Source organism: Syngnathus leptorhynchus, chromosome 2 (assembly GCF_054491065.1).
Source record: "Syngnathus leptorhynchus isolate UIUO chromosome 2, UIUO_Slep, whole genome shotgun sequence".
Classification (NCBI taxonomy): domain Eukaryota; kingdom Metazoa; phylum Chordata; class Actinopteri; order Syngnathiformes; family Syngnathidae; genus Syngnathus; species Syngnathus leptorhynchus.
The window spans coordinates 10,497,732-10,522,537 of NC_141196.1; the positions used below are offsets into that span (position 1 = coordinate 10,497,732).

Consider the following 24,806-nt stretch of genomic DNA (forward strand, 5'->3'; position numbering starts at 1 on the left):
GGGGGGGGGGTTAATAAAGGTTTGTCGTGTGTGTACTTGTGAGATTATTTTGTTGTGTTAAATACAAGTTAGGCTTTCAGAACATGGAGGTTTTAAAATGGGTACTAGAGCGAGAGAGAGCGATCGAGCGACCAAAAATCGTAACTGTGGCGTTTAGTTGTCAGTTTTATTGAATTTTCCAGCCCAAGGATTACAATGTTGTTGTCACTCAGATTGCTTTCATTAAGGCTTTTCCTATGGGGTTGAACTGCCAGTGAGGAGGCCAGGTGTTTTTTATGCTAGTACGTTCCTTTAACAGGTTGTAATATTCTGCCACTTTCGGATAACGCTCTGGAGACAATCTGGAAAACGAATAGAAGATTGAAAAAACGTGTTTCTCAATTTGACCTCGTCTTTGACATACTTACCTATAATAGAAGAGAAAGGCAATAGATGGAAAAACACATACATCAGACAAGGAAAATGTCTTTCCTGACATAAAAGGTCCTGTTGACTGCAAGAGACAACAATTGTTACATATGCACAGTAAATACTCAGTCCCGATTGACGGCTTGAGGCGCGGATGGAACTGACGCTAGCTAGCAGAGGCACATCAAGGCAAAGCCGCCTGTAAAACACGGCTGCGGTAGCCATTACGACGTGAAGCCACACACGAGCCAGCTACCATCACCAGCAAATGCACACAGCCACCTACCTACAAAGCAACTCCGCTGGAGAAAGACCAAAATAAGAAGAGCCCAATATGGAAAACAATCAAAGAGACCAATGCCATAAGCTAGGCGAAGACGCACAGACACAGCTGTCATACAATGCACAAAGCAAGATGATCTTCACCTCCTTCCTATATCTTTCCCATAGCTTGACCTCTTCGCGTAACTTCTCGTGGATTTCTCCCATTGCAGAGTTATATTCCTCTTTTTTAGGTACCTCGGATGCGTGGTGGATTATGGCTACTGTCGAATGGTAAGGGATGTGAGAATTTGATGAAATGTATTGTAAATAGAATCAAGTCTGGCAGATGTCACGGATAAAAAAATAAATAAATCTAGCCTACTTGATTTCTGAAAAAGCACAGTGCCTTCCATCATGCGCTGATACATCATGGCCTGCTCCGCAGGGCAGATCGGGATCAACTTGTTTCCTTGCTCCTTGAACTGGTTCTGTGATTAAAACAGATCAACATGGCACTCATGCCAACAGCCTCAAATTTGTTGACTTACATGCAAAACATTTACCTCCAGGTACAAGCAGGCGCTTAAAGACTCGTTCAAGATTCGGTCTTTGTGTCTGAAGGCAGGAACCTAGAGCAAACATAAGACTTTTAAAGTATACACTGTACACAGTTTCAAATGAAATTTCAGGATAAGACCAGAAGGCTCTGTAATTCTAACAGCTTAGTTTGAGCAATTTCACCCTAACGTCTTCATGCAAACAAGGCAGGTTCGTGTTGAAATTCGGTGAACATATATAGTCTGATCCCTCTTTAAACTGAGAGATGCCATTTTTTGAGTCCCCAGTTGCCCGTCCTAATGTTGTTGTATTTTTACCAATGTGCATTAAAAATATATTTTTTTTATGTCGCTATAATGAACTTACTTGTCCTCTGGGGTTAATTGCCATGAGCTCTGGGGTTCTGTGTGCCATATTTCTGACGCTGAGCCTTTTCTGGTGGTATCCATGCAGGTTCTTCTCCGCGAGAGCGATCATCACCGTCCAGCACGGAGGAGACCCAGAGCACCACAGCAGAGACATGTTTTTGGACATGGCGTCACTCCGGATAACTACGTGGAGCGTCAACGCTGACTCGTGTCTGTCACAGGTCAAAACTTGGTTAGCTTGTTTGCGTGATCAAACAAATGGCACGCTTCATTTGTTACTCTATGATTTCGTTTTTTTGTTCAACAGGCTCAAGATTATTATTTGTTATAATCGTGAAAACAGGGTGCAGGTTAAAACTTTTAATACATCAGTTTATCTTTGGAAACGGCGCAAAAAATTGACTTGCATTTGTTTCAAAAAATGAAGAACTGATGACCTTTCTAGTTCTTCTTAAACATTTGCACTTACACAACATTATCACTTCCGGTGTGCCTGTGCTGTCAAATCTCAAGTTCTTTTTAATTACAGGGATCTAAGACACCTGAAAACACGCAACGCTCCACTTTCAACTGTCACTCAAAAACTATTGTGGTTCTAACTTAGGGATAGGCAACTAGCTCTTTATTGAAGCAAAAAGAAATGTATAGAAAAAAAATGTACACACATACACTTATTATACAAACTTCTTTCAGTCTATGAAACCATATGTAGTATACACATACTATCAGCTAGATGTCTATTTACTTTCAGCTATAAGCTAAATATTAGTTCGGTTTGTGAGTTTACTCACTGTTTCAGTCCCAGTTCAACTCGATAGCTCAATGTTGAACGTATTTAGCCGATTCAGATTTTGGGTCCGGAGCAGCACCAGTTCAAAGGCTGATGATGACTGAGGCAGGCCGAATAGTCCTGGCTCCAAATTGCAATTTGAGGCGGAGCTCAATGTGAGGTAGACCTAAACGTTGGAGTCTGCCCACACGGTTAATCACCTTTTTTTTGTTAGCGATTGAAAATTACATATGCTCACCACAGTGAGTTCAGTGAGTAAATTCATAGAAATCGTGTCGCTATTCCTAACCGTGAGTGTCTAACCATTGGGTTCAAAAGATGACCTCTACATAGATATGAGTGTTATGGGTTTGACGAGTGTAGGTCATATTAACCCTCACAGATTTAAATGTAAAATATAACAACCTATAAACAAGCTTACGTAAAGCGTTTGTTTGCATATCTTGGTGACTGATGAAAGAAAACAGACACACATGACAGAAACAGCACCGAAGCTGCAGGGAGGTTGTGCAGTCTTTGCTTCTTTAAGTCAGCCAGGAAGAGACAAATCGATATGAGGTTTTCAGGAGTTGACGTGGGCCTAAGGTTGATTGATCCCCATTCTTTTGAAATTATAAGTGATGTCTGTAAAATCATTTTAAATGGACAAATTGTGATCAGTCCCTCCAGTGACTTCCACCAAATATGGAGGGAAGAGAAGAAAAGACTCGACAATAATTACAAGCTGAAAGAAAATTTTTATTCACCGTTTACAGATTGAAGAAAGAAGAGTCGATCTCCTACAAATTGGATCCTGTCTCTTTTGCTAGAAGCAAATTTCCAAGCCACAAAAATTAGCAAACATATCCAAAAGCCTTTTATATTTGTTTCTCAGTAAAGGTTACTCAGGGCTATGTTTGCTGTGTTGCTGTATCAACAAATAATGTGCGGAATTATTCTTATTATTCAACCGAATGCATAAAAAAGCAAAAGCACTTACGAGCTCGTGTATAACCTGGATAAAAATGAGTAGCTACACTCAATGTAAATCGAATCAGGTCCATGTAATACAACAATTGTAAATGTATTTTATTTATATATTATATCTCAATGTATAATTGAAATACTACAGTGGTACCTTGACTTAGTTTGTTCTGGGACTGAGCTTGTAAGTTATTTTACTTGAAATCCTAAAATTTTTGTTGCAACACAAATCAAAATAATTATCCAAGCAATGGCTCGTAATTTTAAAAGTTGGCCCACTTGTACTGTGAGAGCTAACAGTTGAGGAAAAATGTTCTTAAAACCGAGAGAACCGACAAAACAACATTCTGATAATGAGTTCAACTCAAGATGAGCTGTAAAGGTTACAGTGGCCTTGTTTATTTTGTTGGTACAAGATTGGCAGTTTCAAATGCTAGCCAGGCACTCCCTTGTCAACCATAAGGTGTCATTTTCCTGGATTTCCCTCATGTACACATATAAGTGATGAGTCAGCAAGACATGTTAGCGTTAGCATCCGATGTACAAAATGAAGAAAAACAAAGTGGAATACATTCTGTTGTTCCAGCTCATTATTAGTTAAATGTATCCATGGAGTAATAATTACAAAGAATGGATAACTAGAAAAAAAAATATTAGTGGGGCAATCCTGAGATCGACTATACTGCAAAAACATAAATTTGGCTTGAGAATAATGTCACCTCTTTGTCACTAAAATGTTAATTCACCAAAGCACATAAATGTTGACGAAATAATAAAGCAAAGAAATTTGAAAAGAAAGTAATTTCTCAAAAAATAGTCATAAGGGACACATTTCGGCTTTTGATTGATTTGTGTGTGTACTGATTGTTTATCTGTGATTGTTCTCCATTTGAGTCATCAATAAAAAAGATGCTAAGGTTTACTGGAGGGGTTAGATGTTGATTTACTAACATAAAAGAAGCTGACGTGTTTTTCTTTACACAGCCACATCTTTTTTCAATATTGACATCTAATAATAATAGTGGCCTTCGCCTTCACACTAATTAGTCATGTCAATGTTTGATTTTACACAGGAAAAGTCACTCTTTGGTTCAACTGTAAATGCAAGGAAAAGAGCTCGGAGGGAACTTTAAATGCACCGAAATAAAACTGCTGACTTGTTTTTGAATGATTTAAATATCTTTGTGAACTGAAGAAATTGATAGTTTTTGGTCCATGTGGTGAGCTCAAGTACTGTCACGAAGGTGCAAAATTTGAACACAATCTGAATAAAACAGTAAACTGTGTCGAAACAGGTTCGAAAGTCGTGCTCGTCCAATGAAGCTAGCGGAACAAATAAAATAAAGACATATTGCAGACAAAACTATTTCATCATCATCGGTTGGTGTGAAATTTCATCGTGGAGAGTGGGGTCATATTTGCAGCAGAATAAATTGAGCATACAGCTTTCGCAAAACAAAAAGGCTTTTCTAAAAATATTCTGGCAAAGTTCATAAACCTTGAAAATGGCGTAAGCACATAGCAGGGCAAACGGTCCCTTTAAAAAGCCGCAAATGCCAACATGAAAGGCAACCAGTCTTTTTGCAAATGAGCCCCAAAATCCACAAGGATCACGTTACTTTGTGTATTATTGTAAACATTTAAAAGCCATGCTAGCTCCAGTTTGTCCATTTTTTTGTTTTATCTTGTTGATACCAACATGCTGCAAACATAACTTTTTCTGTTGTCCTCAAAAATAAGGAAGCAAACATTAGCAGGTCCTTTATCAATCAATGTGTCGTTACCTTCCCATGGCTACTTAGCCACTGTTGTTGTCCTCAAGAAAATGTTGCATTCCCGTTTGGATTTTTGGGTTCTAAGAAATCTAAGCAGTTCGGTGGCAGCCCATTGATGTCTAGCAGGAAGGATGATAATGACACTCCCAAAGTGCTCAGAAAGTTCTTCATTGTGACACGAAAATTCTGTTTTTGAGAATAGTTTACTTCAGTGTCTTACAAGTACAAACAACATTAAAAATACAAAAAAACAAGAACTAAGTCATATTTTTCTAGACGTCAAAAATGTTACATGAATGTTTTTAGTGCAGTAAATACAGACTAAGCTTGTCATGAATAGCAAAAGATCAGGAATAAATGTTTAAATTCAAAATCGTTTTGATCTCATTTTACATGCTTGCCCTAAAAAGCAATGGCTTGCAAAAGATTTAATTTTGAAACTTTCCCCTAAATTGCATATATACGCAAAACATGTTAAATGGCTGCGTGAACAGTGCAGCCACTGAAGGCTGGTATTACCTAATATCGATCCAAACAATCAAATGTCCAATGAATCTATCTCAAAAAATAAAATAAAGACAAAGTACAGACAACTCACCGTTTGTTTTCTTTTTTTAGTTCCAGTGAAGGTCATGGCAGCTGCAAGATAAACATGAGAGAATTATATTTGGGCATCAATATATGCAAAATATGCATCAATATTTGCTCATGAAATTTGGGAGAGTAGAGTAGCTCGGATGTAAAATGTTAGGGGTAGAATAAAAAAAAAACGATGATTCCTCCAGGACTCAGTGAGGATTTCGTTTAAAGCCTTTAATCTGCTATTAGCCTTGGGAAAAACATGTCACTCTATATTTGGACAGCTACAAGCTAATAGTCTTTCCTAGTATTTATGAAAAACAGGTATCACAAGAATATTACTTAACACAGGTTGGAAATGACAAAAATTAAAATAAAATACAAACATTAAAAATTACAAAATAGAAATGAAAATCAGAAAAAAACATCTATCCATCCATTATCTGTAACGCTTGTTCCCATGGGGGTCGTGATCGTGGTGGAGCCTATCCGGGAGTAGGCGGGGGACATCCTGAATTGGTTGCCAGCCGATCGCAGGGGACACAGAGATGAACAACCATCCGCACTTGCACTCGCACCAATTTGGAGTACTTAATCGATCTCGCAAGCATGTTTTTGGGAGGAAACCCACGCAGGCACGGGCAGAACATGCTAAATCCGCTCAGGGAGGGCCGGAGGTGGAATTGTACCCGCACCCTCCGAACTGTGAGGCGGACGTTCCACCGCGCCACGTCAAAATCAAACATTAAAAATAGAAATAAAAATCTGAAAAAAAGAAGTTCTACTTTCTATAGAATATGGTTATACGTAGTGTTTGAAGAAAATATTGGTATTGTGAAAAAAACTTGACAAAAAAGTCATAATGCCACAAAAAAATTGCAGCACACATCTGCAGCAAAGTCTGTTTAATACTGCGGTTTTGCCAAGGCTAGAGCTGAATTTCTCTTGGTACTGCTTCTTCATATCATTTGGCTGCACGAGGACGTGCTTTCATTTATCTTTACGATGTTAAATGACACTCAGAAATAAACGAGGGCTCACTGAGTCATATGCATCATTTATGAAGTGTGAGTGTGTGTGTGTGTTTAATTCAAAAGGACATTTCCACATTGGTCATGTAAAATGGCCCCCCTGGCTCCATGGAACTCGCGACACAACATCAAGTTATATGGAATAGGATTCATGCAAAAGAAAGACATGATTATGATTCTCACCATAATGTCACTTGCATGAGAAGACAGCCCCAAAAAAAGCTTGAGTACAGAATCAAGGTTAGTTTGAGGAAAGAGAGATAGGAGGATTAATTGCACAGAAAAGGATGATTAGAGGCTGGAACAATAAAATAAAATGACAAAAAAAATGCAATGCTCCCAGAATATTGTTTTGTTATCACAACGAAAAAAGAAAGAAAGAAAAAAGTCAAGAACGTCACAAGAAAAGTCATAATTTTACATTTAACAGAAACGTTAGTAGCATAAGGTTGAAAATATCTATAATTTTACAAAACAAAAAGTCAGGCCGACAATTCAGCAGTAAAAAATATGATTTTGTGAGAATTTGTGTCAAATTTCTACATAAAAATGTTGTCATTTGGCAGGTTGTCTCATTACAAGAAAATTCACACCTTTAATGTTGGATTGTTTTGTAGATAAATGACAATTAAGTTAAAGCATTTCAAACATTACTTCAATATTGTCAGAGCATGACATGTAAAAGTCAAAATGTTGACAGAATAATATCGTAGATAACATACTACAGGGAAAAACAATGTTGGAATGAACTCAGCATTACGAAAGACAACGTCATACTTGAGCGGAAAAAAAGTAATGTTACGTTGGATGAAATCAGTCACTACTGCCCCAGTAAGAATGGATTTTTAACGTCTATTGCCATCAATGACGATGAATGAATTATTTCAGATTTTTAGTGAAAAAAGACTGATCTATGTTGTAAGAAGATGTTTTTTGAGCCCAGAAATGCTATCAGATATAGCAAAAAAAGTACCTGTCGGGAGCCACAAGAAAATGTGGGCTCTCGGTCACCAGTCGATGTGCCTCGGAGGAGCCGAGGCCCGTGGGAACCTGTTCATGGTATCGTACGTTGGGATGCTAGCACAGGAACAACAACATTAACGACCATACATAGAAATAAATAAAAAAATGATTAAAAAAAACAAACATATTTTGGGATTAAAACATCTTTAGGCCAGAGAGCAAAACATGAAAAGGCAAGCATCACCCAATTAAGCACTGCCACTGAAAAACACTCTCTACTTTCTTTTTATTTTAACTTTCAAACTTGATGCCATGAACTGAAAAAAAAGTGTTGCTTAAAAGAACTTTTTAATTTCATGCATGTTTTCATCTACAAACCCTGCTGCCTCTCTTATGATGAATTGTGGCCATTAAGAGACATTACATGTTTTGCTCTCTGCCTGAATTTCTGGGATCATATTCAATCGTTGAGTATTAAAAAACAAACAAAACATGCAGTTATTTATGAATTTTTTTGGGGTGAGATTAAAAAGGAAAAGAAGCACAATCCCAAGCGTTTTGCCATGCTTGCCTCTCTGGGAACAAAAGGATCAGGTGCACATTCATTGGATTTTGGCTGACTCTAAACAAGAGGAAACAATAATTTGATGACACCATGTTGCAGCTCTGCCACCTCGCAAATAATAAAGAAGAACATTCAGCAGCAACCAAAAGTGAAGGACAGAATTATAAGAATTCCTTAGGAGCACTATTTTATGTTACGTTCATGTTTTCTTCCCATTGGCATTTAGTGGGGACGCAAACCAACCCCAGATAAAAACATAACCCAGATAAATGCTAAATGGTCATCCGCATAGCCTTAGACTAATTCATAAATCGAACCCAGATAAATGCAGGCTAAGGCAAAAAGAAAACAAGTCCAGATTCAAAGCAAACTCGGATAAGTGCAGACCATGCTGAATAAAGCTATGCGGTTGGCCACAAATTCAGTTGAATCAGTAAAAAAAATAAATCCAGATAAAAGGAGGTCATACTGAATACAGTTATGCACTGCCTTTGATTGGATGAGCAGAAGACAGAAAATTGCAAGATCTGGAAAACACTGCATACTCAAAAACACAAAACTAATCCAGATACATAAATGTGGGACTATGCAGCTTCACACAGTCACTTGAATTCCCGCTAAAATCAACAGTTGATTTTAGTTGGTACTTTGATTCCCTCAAAAGTCAAAATGAAGGCAGGTGAATGAATACAAACTCTGAATAGTGCTATGTGTTTTTTGTCATTCAGTTGAAACCCTGAAAAAAAAGTCGACTGAGAAAAGGTTAAGTGTGTCGAGTGCAAATGTGCGTGCGCATGCTACCGCCACCATATTGCATGCATTGGACTACCAACGAGCATATTTACCTGGTCACGGGGGGGTTTAGGATGCCTTGTGGGGGCTCGCTATGATAACCATTATTACCACTTCCCATACTGAAAACAAAACATTGCATACAAACAAAAGCATGAAAGATGTGCGATGAAACATGTGGCATGCTTGTGATCCTTGTCAATGGGGGGGGGCACCATTTTCTTTTGTATTATTTACAGCGATGCGCATTTAAGTTTTTGTAAGGTCACAATTGCGAGAGCCCTTTAGTGAAAGCCGAGGGACACCCCAAAAACCAGCACCGACAATTAGTAGTTGTAAACTCAGAAATGGGTGATTCATGGCAAAAAATAACAAACAAATGGGATATGGAATGCACCAGGAAGTGGCCTTCCCCCTCCTTCCGTTTACAAAAGGAACATGCCGTCCAAGTCAGAGTATCTTTGTAAAGTGCAGAGTGCCAAGAGGAAGAGGAGGAGATGCCAAAAGCAAAATGAGAGAATGAAGGATGAGCGGGATGATGGAAATAGTAGAAATGGTTATCACAAAGTAAAATGCCAAGTCCCGGAAACGGAGGAACTATGTGGAAGGAGGAAATAAAAGCAGGAAGAAAGCGTTAGGGTTGGACAAAAGAAGCTTGAAAACAAAATGTCAATCTAATTTCATTCTCAAATTATTGCTGGAAAGCAGCAGTTGTAACCCTCCTGTTATTGAGCCCTTAGTTGAAAGTTTCTAATCTAATTCTGGGCTGGTGAGTTCAAGGCCGTTTCTCTCAACAAATTCATCTTAGGTTAAAAGACAAATCATTTGAAAATAATACTGGGGGAAAAAAATCTGCAAATATGCGTTGGGTGGTGGCGGCAGAGGAAACGTTTCAAATATAATACTATATTTCTTGATGATTTTTTTTTTTCATCAAGGGGCCCCTCCAAGTGTGCTCGTAGGAGTCGTCCATCCCTGATTAGGATCGTTAAACGTGCAAGTCACATTTAACATATCTAGAAAACAAATCTAACAGGAGGGTTAAAGAGGAACTAGCAGTCAAACAGTAAGCATTTCAAATAGGTATTTTTACTAGGAGGTACGGGGTACAAAAACAAATAAGAAAAAGGCATCAAAAACACCTACTCGTCATAAACGTCCTCCGTGTCCATCCTGCGGTAGAACTTGGCCAACTTGACAGCAAACACGATGCTTGGGATGAGGAAAAGCGTACTGCAGCCCAGACCCATCCAGAACACATTCTGCACAAAAAACATCCATTAGTAGCTGCAATTAAATTTCATTTTGATGTGGGAGTGGGATCATTTTCAATTTTTTTTCTGCAGAAAATTTGATGAGATAGAACTACATAACTATGAAACCTTTTATCATCTCATTTGAAAGGAAAAGTTTATTAATTTTCAGCCCCCTAAATGAAAAAAATGCCATATTAAATTTTGTTCTAATGTAATTTGAAAATCTAGTCATATATATCTTTTATAATCTCCAGATTGATTAAACTTTTTTTTTTTTTTAAATTGCTCTTCTTAAAATCATAATCTAACCTACACTCTAGAAAAACCTTTTTTTTTAATTAGTTTTTGCAGCAACTATATATTCACATTTGAAAAGACATGTATTGCATGTATGCATGTATATTTATTTACCATAGAGTCCACCAGGAAGCTGCAAGTCAAAATTTCCGCTGTGTCCAGCACATTGCTGAAAGGCTTGCATGGCGCCACCTCCATTGCCAGCTGCATCAAGGTGACACATAAACAGAACAGTGTATTGCAGATCAACAGTAGTAATGTTATTACATATTATCAATGTGCTATTACAGTCTTATGACTTACTGACGTCTTGACCCACTCTATGTATTGATGGAAGTAACCCACAATAGTTGATGTGTATTTTGTGCTCTCCTGAAGGAGAAAACATTTGTTTGAAATTAGAAATGACATTAATATGGAATATCCAGTCTGTAATGGGAGTCATGTTGTTACCTGATTCATAAGATGTGTTGCATTCTGGGAAATGAGATACTGGGCTGCGTTGATGGCGTCTAGTATAGCTAAGACTTTGTTCTGTGGACAAGAAATAAATTGAGAGGCGAGAGATTCATGTTTGACTTTTTGCCCATTTCTGTGGGGCTATTGGACATCTTTTTTGAACAAAGAACAAATTTGGCTGGGTCTTTAGGTGGCTGACTTACTGGCAGGTCTGAGGCTGTTCTCTCCAGAAACCTCATGCTCTGGTTAAGGGAGCTCTTCAAGGGAAACAAAGAAGAATGGACAATCATAGAGCGTCAGAGCCAAACATCAAAGCGTAAACTACACCTGGATTATGATGAGTCAGCAAAAACGTGGTCAAAAGTGACCATATTTGTGAAATGTCACAGCACACATGCAGAAGGATTCAGAATGAATAGAGCCCTCTTAAAAGTTGAGCATCCATTTTCTATACCGCTTATCCAGTCGGATTACGATTGGTTTTATTGGTAAACTGATGAGGACATGCGCTATGTAAAAATGGATGCATGTGGAAAATGTTATGGTCCTTGCGACTAATTGAGGCAACGGCCACTAGTTGAGCAAATCAGGTGGCTGTGACATAAATAAAATAAGTGACCTTCACTTTCAAAGAGGAGGAAAGCAAAATGTCAAACCGCTGATTGACAAAGGATATTTGTTGGCATTTTGGCCACAAAGTCATTCAATACTACACTTTAAAGCAGTGTGTCCCAACCAAGACACATTTTACATAAGAAAATCTCACGGCACAGCAAAAAAAAAAAAAAAAAAGGAAATTCACAAAAACGAAATCTACAAAAAAATATACAGTGCTACCCTCTTCTAATGAGTGACTTGACTAACCGCTTCGCTTTTTTCATTTTTTTATTCTTTTTTTAAACATAAACAGCTTAGGTATGACCGGTCCAGTGAATTCCTCAATAAGATATTGAGAAGATTTGAGATATGTTGTAAATTCAAGTTTTCTGACCTATTAAAATTGAAATGGTTGTGGATGGGAGTCACTGCTTCGAAGGATTTACACCAAGACACACACAAGCATAAAAACACACACACACACACACAGACACACACACACACACACACACACACACACACACACACACGCACACACACACAAAACCCACGTTGTGATTGTATCCTTTAAAAGGAGATACATTTTTTTTAGGTGTGCCATCAGAAAAACACAAACCACTCTCGTAACCAGTTTACACCAAGTAGTGCAGTTCAGAATCGCTTGCACAAAAAATACACAAACAAGTGTATAACCGAGTAAATTCAAAAAATTGCTAATTTATTGTCACCTTACATGCTACCTGCACCACTTGTTGCAAACAACGCTTCTACATTGCACAAAATGACAAAAACACATGATGAACACACCCATGTGCTTGCTTACCCTGGCTCTAACATATTTCTTGAAAATAGAAAAACAAGCATAAAGAAGTGCATTGAAACAGATGGTGTGTCTTCTTAAAAAGCCTAACAGCTCATTTAAACTGTGAAACGTCAACATAACTAAATAAAGAAGGGAGGGGCTGCAAATGGCGATGGCAAATGGGCGTGGCTTCAGTGGGAGACTTACCATGGCCGACTGCATGGGGACCACCTGATGGCTGTGGATCTGTCGCACGGTGCCCGCGTGACCTTTCAGAGATGTTTGCAGAGGACCTCGAGGCTGGATCACACGCAAAAATCATACACACCTTGTTAGATATTACAGTGTCGGTAATATGGCGGCATCGGATCTCAATGGTGATTGATTCTAATGTCATTATCTGTCATTGCATTTGGCTACGAATAAATGTTTCTGCTGTAAACAGCAAAGATTTTCCTAAATAAGGCCCTGAATGGAATTCTCTGCCATATAGACACCAAGATCACAATTCATCAAGAGTATAGTGATCAGTATTTTGTTTGTTTGTCTCACAACTGTATACAAGTAGTAACTGTTGATTTCATGCAAAGCCCTACTTGGCCAGGCAGAGATGCTCTGGCGGAGATGTATTCAACATGAATAATTGAACTAAACGGACAAATCGAGCGGGGTGTTAAATACCATCAGGTCTGTCTGAGCTTCCAGCTCTTTGGCAAATGAGAGCAGGTCCACCACTGTGACGCCTTTGTTGACCTGCGGGAGAGAAACCACATTTATACGATTTAGTTACACTTCATTCACACAAAAATTAATTTGAAGATCAATTCGAGGAATGTGCACAGAATTTTTTTGTCAATTAGAAAAGCTATGAATCTTATTTTTGTGAGTAACGAGTCACCTCTTCCAGGTAATCTGCGTAGTTTATTTCCGACAGACCCACTTCGGAGAAATCCAGAAGGTTCTGCTTGATCTCCTCTTCCAGCAAGATGACCCCTCTCAGGTCAATCTTCACGCTGCTCAACAGGGTTATCATGTCCGTTGTGAACTATCAACAGAGAGAATAAGCCCATCATAAAAAACCCGGAAATGTTTTATTTACTAAGATTTATTGGGTACACTTTCAACGAGCTACAAGTTGAAAATCAAAAATGCGATAATTGTGAATACAAACATTTAAAAAATAAAAATGGGAATGTGTTGTTTTCCCACCCACGTCTTCAAGGCATAATTTCAAGCTGAATCGTATGGTACAATAGCACAAATTATCAGTAGATGTTTGTATTTTAATGCCCTATTAAATGCTTTCGGAATTCGAATGGCACATTTACATATGTTTTGAGATTTAACATTGAGATTTAACATATTTATTCGTATTCATTCATGTATATATATATATATATATTTATTTTACAAATTCAACAAATTCAACATTAATAAGCCAAAATACATAATGTTTTTTCCTGCTTTTGCTAGAGTTTCTACTATTGATAAATTAGTACAACAAATTAAAAAGTATTAAATTGAAATATCTATATCTTATATCCCTTGAAAGGTGGTATGATTATCATGATTATTTGTCATTTTTCATTTTCACTTATTACCATTATCATTGTCACATTAAAGCAATGCCCCTAGGCCACATGTGTTTATATTGATAAGATTTACAAATCAATAAAAAAAAAACAGCTCTATAGCAGAGTAGTAAGAAGCCATGTTTCATTCACTGACCATTGTGGTGTTGAGGAAAGATGATACATTAAAAACTTTGTCCAAGCGCAGGGCGGAGTAGATGCCTTTGTTTTCTTTGCAAGTGCTGCAAGACACACACGGACACGGTATTAGCCAAAGCATTTGCTGCCACCCAGTGAACATAACAGGAAGTGTCTAATACACACTTAGGCCTCCGGACAGGAAGTTTATTCTAGCCCCTGATGCATGAAGTCTGCACAGTGTAAATCTGACTTCAGGTTTACACCGCTACGTCATGTATGTGGCTTTAAATGGACACAATGGAGCTCAACATGTTTGGGAAACATGGAATGATCTCACACAGCTCCATAGCAAAAAAAAAAAAAAAAATGCTGGTACTCCCCCTCCTCTGGGGTAACAAAAAACCTCCACTGTACACATTATAGTCCACCAGACAAATATTACTAATCAAAAGTCAGGAGAAAGTCATTTTCGGTTAAGTCACGTGTATGTAGAAGTATATATTTTTGAAAATCAACATTTCATATTTTCACCTGTACAAGCTCTCTGCCGTGAGATCTAGCTCTGAGTCGTTGTACAAGTACCCCGGGATGAAGTTCCTCCACTCAGGATTCACCAGGTATGGAGCGTCCACCACCTGGAGACGGGTCGGAAAGCAGTAAGGGGAGTGAATGGCGCATTTAATAGTGTTGAAATATCGTAATGATTGGTCGCTTGAGCACTGGCCTTAAAGAGTTCCTTGGTGTGAAACGGCTCGCAGATGAGCTTCTCCATGTTGCCACCCACCAGGAAGATGATGGTCAGCAGCCCCATCAGAATCCAGGAGAAGATGAAGCTGAAACCCACGCCACTGGCAACCAGGAGACACATGATTACGACAATAATGATAAAGACAAATCAAGAGTAATGAAGAAGCAGGGGAACGATTTTTAAAATGGGGCATCATATTTCTAGAACCCAAAAGTTTTTTTTTTGTTTCAAGTGGTGTCAGTCAATAATAGAAGCGGTGCTATTTTTTTAATGTCCAACAAACATTTTTCAGTCAAAATTTGGAATATTTTTTTAATATGCATAATCATTTATAAGGCCAACTGAACAATGTTTCTGTTACTAGTATCAGAAGTAGGGATTCATTTTTCAACATGGTCTCTTTGTTTTAGGCCTAACAGCACTTTTTTTTATTTTTTATTTTGTTAGAATTGTCAGTGTCAACAGTGTCAGTCAGGCTATTTTTTCCAGAACTACATTATCTTAGAAGTGGTGTCAAAAATGGGGATCCCTTTAAAAACATGGATTACACTTATGTCAAATGAAAATATTTTCTGGGTGTCGTATAAACATTTAGGATCCGGGTAAACAAAGTATAGATTTCAGTTTCTTTTTATGGTTATGTCCAATAAAGCAAGTTTTTCATTGGAGATGTTATCAGAAGTGAGGATCTATTTCTTACGCCATGAGCATGGTGCCTCCCGTGTTGGAGATGCAGCCTCGCGTAGTGGGCGAGGCATGCTTGTCGTATCCTAGTGTGCCGCACAGTAAGCCCAGGTAGTTGAAGGCCAGCACCAGTACCAGAATGCAGCACAAAGCCACGCAGCCCGTCCACCTGATGCAACACAAGGTGCAAGGAAATAGGATCATTGAAATGCAACACGCACACATCAACCTCCATTTGTGCTATTTTGAACATGTATGCAAGTAGTTTATTTCCACCCATCCATTCTCTGAACCATCATCACAAGGGTCGGGAGACTATTCATCATCATGTTAATCAAACATCCTTTAAATTTGGGTAATCTTCCACACACTGATGAAACAAACAGCAAAGGTCTGACCTGTAGAAGTCCACCTTGTCAATTTCAGGGTACTGGTCCTCAATCTTGGCCTGGACGTGGCTGATGAAGATGGTGAAGTTGGACAAGGATTTTTGTACGGGCAACACTTTGGAGAGGTTGCCTATGTTTTCACCGATGTTGTCCAGTAAACTCTGCAATGCTAATACAGATTCAGTAAAACCAAAATACAAGAGTTTTAGTGTACATAAAAATCAATCACCAAAATGTTAAAGTTTCAAACGTTTTTTTTTTTTTTTAACTTACGGTCAACAACACCCCGGGTCTGTACCATCACCATGGAAGGCGTGTCGTTCAAGGATGCGTAACCCTACATGACGAAACAATATATATATATTTTTAAAATGCATATTTTTATGTTCTTTTTCACAGAGGTCATCAACAACATCAATGTCAAATAATAATAAAATAAAGACTTTCCATTTACCTTGTTGATGACTGTGCTGAGGTCTGTTTTTAACACATCATTCATCTTCTCCAAATGAGCATTTACATTGGGAAGCTGAAATGATAAAAACTACAATAGTCACACATGTCGTTTGGGCAATTGCACGGTATTCAATCAGACATTCATGAATAAACAAAGCACAAAAAAATTCATTGAGACTTATTCCTGTGAAATTTTGTTTCTTATATAAATACCAAAATACGTATATTGAATTAATATTGGATGGAATTGCGTTATTTAAACGACAATAAATTATCAATGCAGGATAAAACTGTGCTACTAAACATAAAATGTCATTAGCGTTGGATTCATTTTAGTTAATGAAATGCCAAAAAAATGCACGGAATGCTCTGTAAACACAAAAGGTATTTCTAGCTAGATAAATTAGGGTATCTAAACAAACAAAAACAAGAACATTTTTGTACACTCCTTTAATCACTTGACGACATTCTAGAGATATTTCTTTAAAATGAAGGTCATCATTTGTTTTTAAATGTTAACAAATAATACGTGTATTTTAAGAAATTCAACTGATTCATAAAACATACAAATATGTAATTATTATTCATAATTAAGAAAATAAATGTAATTAAAAATACACGCATACTACATGATGAATCAAATGTTAAGAACAAATCTAAAATTCAAGAACGTCATATAATTTGGATCAAGGTAAATCTGTTTAAAATGTGCATGCTTGGTACCCGTGTGAAGTTGGCGCTGATGTGCAGCTGCTCGAGCGACTGGCGAATGCCGCGGCACAGCTGGGCCGAGGTGGCATCTGACTCCTCATCGTGGCAACCGGGGTCGTTGAGGGAGCGCTTGATGTTGGCCCGGACCAGGCTCAGGTTAAAGTCGAGCTTGCCCGTGGCCTCCTGCAGCACTTGCAGGAACACGCTCACGTTCTCCAGGGCCTCCTTAGTTTCACGCATGGCTGCAGAACGAGAGCACCATGTTCGTATTACAAGATGAAAATATTTCGCTATCTAGCTAACCTATCGTTCATTAAAAAATAAAGTTGCTCATTTAAATTGCTACCATGTTTGAATCTTCCATTCATTACTTTCTGTCGAGTTAATTCTTACTTCTAAGTGTAATTCTAAAAATGTCTTGAAGATATTTTTGGGGGCTCTAAATATAAATAAATAATCTATTTTAGGGAGGTCATATTTTGGCAAACTAATGTTCTGGCTATCGTGCTAGGCGTTGATGATAAATTAAAAGATTAACTACACAGCTAGCAAGTTTTAGAAAGTGAATGGATTAATTAACTCTGCCTCTTCATAAACAACCACTCTTAGAATAGTGCTAGTGCATGTGCATCGGAGTGAATTCTGGAACGCACCCTCCATCTTAACTACCTCAATCAATAACTTATCTCAATCAATAACTACCTATATCGATATAGTTATCTTGTTTCTATCTGTCTCTCTAGCCATCTCTAAATCTATCTCTTTAGCTATCTTTCTTGACCATAATATTTCAGTCTAGGTAGGCTAGCAAGTCTTGATGTATTTTAATCATTACAATATCGTTACATCTTTCAAGAAGTATTGACATATTGTTTATTGTTGCACTATATATCTGTATACTATGCAGCCCATGTCCTTTTATTTTAATATTTATTTATGCTTTTATGTCTTCAAGGTATGCTATGAGCATTTGTCTGGGTGTAAAACCAAAAAATGATAAATCTTCCCAGCAACTACTTGGACGAGAATGTTATGAAAAATAACATTTTATAGCTTTCAAATGAGATGCAAATCTTTGTTCCTGTCCTTGTACATGGGGCAATTAAAAGTTTAAAAGCACCAGGGGACACAACAAGCGAGCAAAGGGTAGGAAAAATGACAAACTCGCCCTTTGGGTGACATTTTACAATGGGATTGGGGCATGCATGAGTCCTCTCGCATTCTTGAATGTATTCAGCATGCAGGGAAATAGGAAAAACCAGGAACTGACGGTGATATTTTTCAGATTCATTATTCATAAAATTGAATTAAAACTGCACCAAGCAGAAATTCTCAAGCAAAATTTTCAATATTTATCCCATTGGGTCAATTTATATTCAAAAGGCTAAAAACAACATCAATATCATTGAATATCCAAAACAGCATCCGAAAAGTTGCCCAAATGCCACTGAGAATCTATCTGGGCAGGGATTTGCCCTAGCAAGAAGCTAACTTGAAGCTCACTTCATCTTCCCTCAATCCATCAGCCCACACAAAAAGCTCATGAGTCCTCGTATCTCCTACTTCTTCGCGTCACACAACACAAAGAGTTGCAGGAGATGGAAATTGAAGTCTTTTGTTCATTGATCCACATATAGTCTCTATTTATAGACTTGATAAGCTTGTGCAAAGTGCAGTTTCAATGTTCCAATGGGTCTTTAATTCGACATAAGGCGGGCCATGAAAGGGGACCGAGGGTTGAGGGTCAGGGGAGGGCACACCACCAGGGGAAAACCAGACTTGAGGTTCAATTGGGGTGGTGGTTCAATTCCTTTTACCTTTAATGGCTCGGTCGATTTTCACTTTACAACAATCCACCGAAATGAAAGAAAAGCAAAAAAACAAGAGACTAAACTATGACATCATCAAAATCTTATCACAGAATTATTAACTGATTTTGATTACAGCAGGCACCATTTGTTACTTGAAAAAATACACAACAATCTCTATAGTTACTTCTTTTTAGTTACTTCCATTATTTAAAAAAATCACTTCACTTTTTTTATTACATGCGCTTTTTTCACTATTCAGTTTAATTTAAACTTGATTCTTATTTATTGATTCACTTGATTTCTTCATTGTTTGATTACTTTTCATTAATTTACTATTTTACTTTAAATCTTTGTTGTTATTTCATTTGATTTTATTACTTTGGGTAATTTGTCTATTGAAAATGTTTCATTCAAGAATTTAACTTGATACTTTTTTCAATAACTATATAATATAATAAAAATATATGTTATTAATTATTCTGTAAATTTTTTAATTTTTAATTATTTTAGTTTTTTACATTATTTGCTTTTTAACTATTTTACATTTTAGTGATAAAACTTAATATTTAGAATATTTTACCTGATTTGTATTTATTATTTTAAGTTTTCCCACAATTTGACCTGCTTTTTAAATCATTACTTTACTTGATACTAAATAAATAAATAAATAAAAATCCTTGCTTTATTATTTTTTATATATATATTTTAAATAGATTGAATCTATTATTTTACTTGATACTGGTTCATTATGTTATTATTATTTTTTTGTTATTTTACTAAAGTAGACCTTTTTTTCCATTGTATATATTTGAGTATAGATGAATTCTCCTCACCATCCCTTCACAAAAAGAATACGACTTTATTTGTATTGCTGCCATCCTGATGGTATCACTACAGGATATGAAACTGGGAGCTCATACGCACCTCCTGTCATTTTAAGCCCGGCGTCCAAAGCCGGGTGCACTTCCTTATCCAACGCATCGCGTATCCTTCCACCTAATAGCGGACCTATGTCTGTGCAGCAAAAGGAAATAACCAGATATTAAAAGAAAACACAATACAGAAGGTCATCAACAGATAATCTTTTGGCAGTGATGTATGATTTTCAGTTTATATAATCAGGAACAAAATGAAAGAAAGAAAGAAAGAAAGAAAGAAAGAAAGAAAGAAAGAAAGAAAGAAAGAAAGAAAGAAAAAAGAACATTTTGGCAAACATCTTGGCTTTAGGTTTATGTTCTTGACAATTAACTATAAAGTAAAAATTGTCAAAAATATTTATAGTAGGCAAGGATTCAAACATATTTGGAAAAGTTAAATTGGCTGCCTTGCTGAAAGGCTCCAATTATATCAAAATGTTGTTGCTTTTGACTTTTTAAGGATTAGATGAAAAATTCTTAAAAATAAGGAATCAAATCATATTTTGGGATATCATTCCAAGGTATTGCTTATGTTTTCCTGTAGTAATTTAGAATCATTGTAATGTGTGGTTATGTAACTTGCCACTAGAGGGTGGAGTTAGACAAGGAGGGGACTTACTCTCCAGATCGTAGAGGATTTGGTTTTTGGCGATGGCATACTGTGAGGTGAGGTAATCGATTTGCTGCAAAAAGGAAGCACAAAAAAAACGTGTACTGTACATGACTATGTATTTAAGAGGTACCGAACACCACCCAACAGTGCGAAACGTATATAAAATTCAACCCCTGACACCAGTTTCAACGTGGATCAAATACAAGCGGACGCACGGAAATTCTCAAGGACCCATGTGTGAAAGTGAACATTTTCATTTCATGACTTGAAATACAGTGTATGATTTTAAGTTGGTTATTTTAAAGGTTTGGCTATTGGGTATTTTTATTAGAAGGGGAATTTTCCAAATGAGACCTGATCAAAAGCAGGTTACGTCATGTGATGCAGTCGGAACATGGAGTCCAATTTCATTTTGAGAAAGTGTAGTGAACCTGCCAAAGTTGTCATCCTACCATTGGCGTGTCGTTGGCGAAGGTGTGCAGGTCCCTCATGTTGCTGTTGACCAGACGTCGGATGTTCTTGACCTGAGCGCTGAGAGTCTGGTTGGCGGCGTATGCGCATAACACACCAATCCTGGCAAAACAAAAAATGACAACGCACTGTCTGTGAGTGGGAGCAAGCAAGCAAGCCTTAGTACGTCATCACCTCGACAGTCTGCACACGCACAATAAGCTGAACATTAGCCTTTCAGGCAGTTAGGGTTAGCAAATTTGCTGCATAATAAAAGATCCATTATTTATGTGCTTGTCACTTTCACACAGAACCCCATTTCCGCCCCAAAAAGCAGTGTGCATCTATTACAGTGTTTTATTCTGAAACCTTGTCATCGTATATAAAGGAAACTTGCAGTCCTTTTGCCCTCATCGGGCAGACCCGAGCGGCTCGTCTCAGGTTTAATTAGCTCCGGCAACATCAAGGCGACGGCAGCCCATAATATTAAGCTGCTTTCATGACTCACCTTCAATCCCTGCAAAATTGTCAGCTCAGCAGCTCACAGCTAGGACGAGATATATACGTGTATTTATATAGTAAGCGTGTGTACGTGTTTCCGAGCGCACAAGTTGCAAACGTCCAACTTTGATCATCTTGAATCTTCAGGAAGGATGTAAAGACGATTGTGTTATTCTCTCCGAAGGGGTACACAATGTGCAAAAGCAAGGCCCGGGCCTTTCTTCTTTTGTTAATGAGTGTACAAGGCGCATTTCATCTTTTCCAGTCCTGAGATGAACACCCTGCAGGAAAATCCCCGTCTTCCCCTCTGTGTTTACAATCCCATTCATGGAACGTGTATAATCCTGTAGATGCTGTCGACGTTCAGTCAGGGCGAAACCAAACAGGTGCCTTGTAACTCAGATCATCTGAATCGTCCGCCTATCTAGTTTTGGATGTCAAAACTCTACACAGCCCCTGTTGGAATGCAAGGTTTTTGTAGGAAAATTAAACCAGAGGTAGCGGGACTGGATGGAGCGATTGGAACTTGATGCTCTCTATATCTGCCTGTTTAACACGTGCACTCGTCTAGGATTCATACATAGACAATTTAATAACTGAGGATATCTTATAATTGAACTATCTCCCATTTCTACAGGAAATAAGAAATTAATTATTAAGTCACAAAATGAAGTCTTCTCGTACGGTCTTGTCCTTGCCAAATCATCCACTAGAGGGGGTAACATTTTGCAATTCCCGTTGGAATCCGAGCCAACAGACCCATGTAAGTCAGAAAATGAAGAAGAAGGAGGGCATCAAACTAGTGTGAATGTAGGCCACTATTATGAGTTGACACGGTCTGCCGGTTCTGAAGCTCGTAGTCAAGCTGACAATGGCCTGCATTCAGCAACCGGGCTCCCCTCCCTGCTTTCACTAGAATGGAAGTAAACCTCCATCATCATCTGTACACAACAAGACAATAAACGAGCACAGCCACACGGACAGTGCAGACCTCTGCCAAGGCTGGCTCTCACAAAGAAAGGTTTTCAACAATAAATCCCCCATTTGCCAAGATACCATCACAGTCACAGGCTTGCATTTCTCCCTGAAGGAAAAGAATGGAAGAGGAGTTTCATATTCAGGTAAACACAACAACATTGTTACTCGGTTAATCACGGGGGATCTCAACAACAATAATAGAAAATCTACTGAGTGACCAATAAACCTTACTACCACAATTTCAGACTCGCATCTAGAAGCACAAATGGTTCTACCGTACGTGTAATGAGTAAATTTTTTTTAAGCTTGATGATCAACTCAGAGTTGGCCAAGACTTTCTCTACCTATTCCTATTGAAAACAGAGTTGGTCATCCCGTCGCTGCTCATTAGTATTCCCATTGACAGCATTTTACCTTAACAGCGCTCAACGAGTGAAACCACTGAGTTTGACCCGAACTACTTTCAACAAGTTTTCTTTTTTAAAAACAAGTGCAGTCAGCCGCTTTGAAGCCGAGAGAAAGAGAAAAGTAATCCCCAAAGAAAAGGATTGTTGGAGTCAGAGATGGAAGAGAGCGCAAAAGTCAAAGCAGCTTTTTCGTTCTGGGTTTCTCTTAATCGCAGACTCAAGAAATAAAAGAAGGATCAAATCGACAGTATATTCTATAGTGGAGTTATTTATAGAGACAGAAATCTTCCCCGGCCAAGAAAGACGAAAGATCATTGCTTAGCCGTCACCTACTGGATGGCGCTCTCAACATTCACTTTTAGATTTTGTTTTATGAAATCGTGCAGGTTACTTTAGATTTGTTGGTGTCAAATACGAATCATCAAAATATACTTGATCGATCGATGATTGTAAACAAAATCACATGCATGTTTTTTGAATTCATTTTTATCAAGGGTCATCAAGCTTTTCGAAAGTGAGTGCTAGTAGGCTAGACTTTATAAGATTGCTGTCACTGAAAAGCATGAACAGAAAACTACGGATGGCTCTTTTTTGCTTCACTGTGCTCTCCCACCCCCCTGCCTCGCCAGCACGCTCCCTTTTCCTGCTATCATCCTTTATATTTTCCTCTCTGCGACTATTTTCTGCCTACGCTTGGACCCCTCGCGGGCGTCATTTAGTAGATTTCACCGCCTCCTGTTAGTCAATTTATCACGTTGTGAGTCATTGGAAGATGTTTGTCCTGCATTTGCACGCACAGATGACCATTCCTCTGCAACGCTAACATCTTATTGGAATATTTCATGCACTATTGTGTGATTGCCGATACCATTTCCACTTCCCAAGACCTGTACTTTTTTTAAACATTTTTTTTTTAATTGGGGAAAAATATAAAATAGACCCATTCACGTGAGCTCATTCAGGACACCTTCTGAGCTACTTTTCACCTTTTTTTTTTTCTTTTTTTTTCGTGATCATAAAATAATAATAGTAATGTCGTGGTTTGATGTTCATCTTGGATTACTACGGGGTTCAATGGAGGAGGCATTTAATGGATTTGAGGATGGGCAGGTGGCGTCGACATTATCATTAATTAGACCCCCGTAGGATTGTTGTGGTAGGGGGTTCGCCTAACTCGTCATGTTGCGACCTTTTGCACTAATGGTGTTAGACAGCCCTTGACTAAAATAGAGCGTGGAAATGCATGCTGGGTAACGACGTGAGACAAGTTGTCTTTTGACGCATTTGCAAAAATAACAACAATAACGTGATGTCATTACGGTCTAGTTGTTTGAATTTCATAAGAGGCAAATTAGAGCAGAAATTGGGTTGTGCAATTTAGACATAATATTCAATATCTGCTCAAATCTGGATATGTTTGGAATGGTTTAGCACAAGTAAATATATAACATTTATTTCTATGTGAGAATGTGGACATTCATATCCATTGCATGTACTGTACTCTTGGGATTAAACCATTCCAAAGTGTACAAACACATTCAAATGGATTTTCCGTTTCAAAACCATTCCATCTTTCTGTCTATAAAAATAAAGAGATACTATGCAGTTCCAAAATGTCAGCTGCTGTGTATAAACACATGGACGGGCATCCTGTTCCATTTGCTGCTGCTAAAGCATTCCACAATGTTAACACTAAGACAACAACACACTGATGTAGTTTTTGATATTAAACTAAAATATGGCCACTCACACTAACTCATTTGGATTGTAAAATGTTCATCCTCTTCAATTATGTATAACCTGCATGGGTATGCAGTTTTTGGCTCTAAAAAGTTCCAAAATATACATACGAACATAATCTAGTATACTAACGGTACCTTGACTCACGCATTTAATTCGTAACTGAGCCTGTAACTCAATGGATTTAATTTATCCATTCCGGTCAGGTGTTTGGGGTCAATA

At 37.9% G+C, this 24,806-nt stretch overlaps 2 protein-coding genes across 7 annotated transcripts in view; both read right to left on the bottom strand.

Moving 5' to 3' along the window:
• Positions 1-51: 51 nt before the first annotated feature.
• LOC147060688 (glutathione S-transferase A-like) lies at positions 52-2,127 on the bottom strand. The gene is made up of 6 exons (XM_085937865.1): positions 1,597-2,127; positions 1,236-1,301; positions 1,055-1,160; positions 835-953; positions 408-493; positions 52-341 (listed from the first exon to the last, which is right to left on the bottom strand). The coding sequence occupies exons 1-6, from the start codon at positions 1,762-1,764 to the stop codon at positions 209-211; spliced, it is 678 nt and encodes a 225-aa protein (XP_085793991.1). The 5' UTR covers positions 1,765-2,127; the 3' UTR covers positions 52-208.
• A 990-nt stretch (positions 2,128-3,117) lies between these two features.
• prom1a (prominin 1a) overlaps positions 3,118-24,806 on the bottom strand; it is a 35,923-nt gene continuing 14,234 nt past the window's right edge. For 2 of the 6 annotated variants that reach the window (XM_085905674.1, XM_085905679.1), the window contains 23 exons: positions 20,961-21,081; positions 20,515-20,578; positions 19,903-19,992; positions 17,180-17,409; positions 16,455-16,529; positions 16,274-16,337; positions 16,010-16,169; positions 15,628-15,780; positions 14,904-15,027; positions 14,711-14,814; positions 14,196-14,280; positions 13,366-13,512; positions 13,149-13,220; positions 12,675-12,767; positions 11,272-11,325; positions 11,063-11,143; positions 10,913-10,981; positions 10,724-10,813; positions 10,203-10,318; positions 9,110-9,178; positions 7,710-7,813; positions 5,725-5,765; positions 3,118-5,312 (listed from right to left, as the gene is read on the bottom strand). In XM_085905674.1, the coding sequence (XP_085761800.1) occupies positions 7,744-7,813; positions 9,110-9,178; positions 10,203-10,318; positions 10,724-10,813; positions 10,913-10,981; positions 11,063-11,143; positions 11,272-11,325; positions 12,675-12,767; positions 13,149-13,220; positions 13,366-13,512; positions 14,196-14,280; positions 14,711-14,814; positions 14,904-15,027; positions 15,628-15,780; positions 16,010-16,169; positions 16,274-16,337; positions 16,455-16,529; positions 17,180-17,409; positions 19,903-19,992; positions 20,515-20,578; positions 20,961-21,081 (2,131 nt within the window). In that variant the 3' untranslated portion in view covers positions 3,118-5,312; positions 5,725-5,765; positions 7,710-7,743. The other 4 variants (XM_085905673.1, XM_085905675.1, XM_085905676.1 and 1 more) reach the window with 3 other exon arrangements.

What these genes read in the sequence shown, in the direction of transcription:
- LOC147060688 (XM_085937865.1), bottom strand. Translation starts at nt 1,764, where the DNA reads ATGTCCAAAAACATGTCTCTGCTGTGGTGCTCTGGGTCTCCTCCGTGC. An exon ending in GCGCCTGCTTGTACCTGGAG is followed by an intron (nt 1,161 to 1,235) that starts GTAAATGTTTTG and finishes TTTTAATCACAG; the next exon opens with AACCAGTTCAAGGAGCAAGG. An exon ending in GGGAAAGATATAGGAAGGAG is followed by an intron (nt 494 to 834) that starts GTGAAGATCATC and finishes TGTCTCTTGCAG; the next exon opens with TCAACAGGACCTTTTATGTC.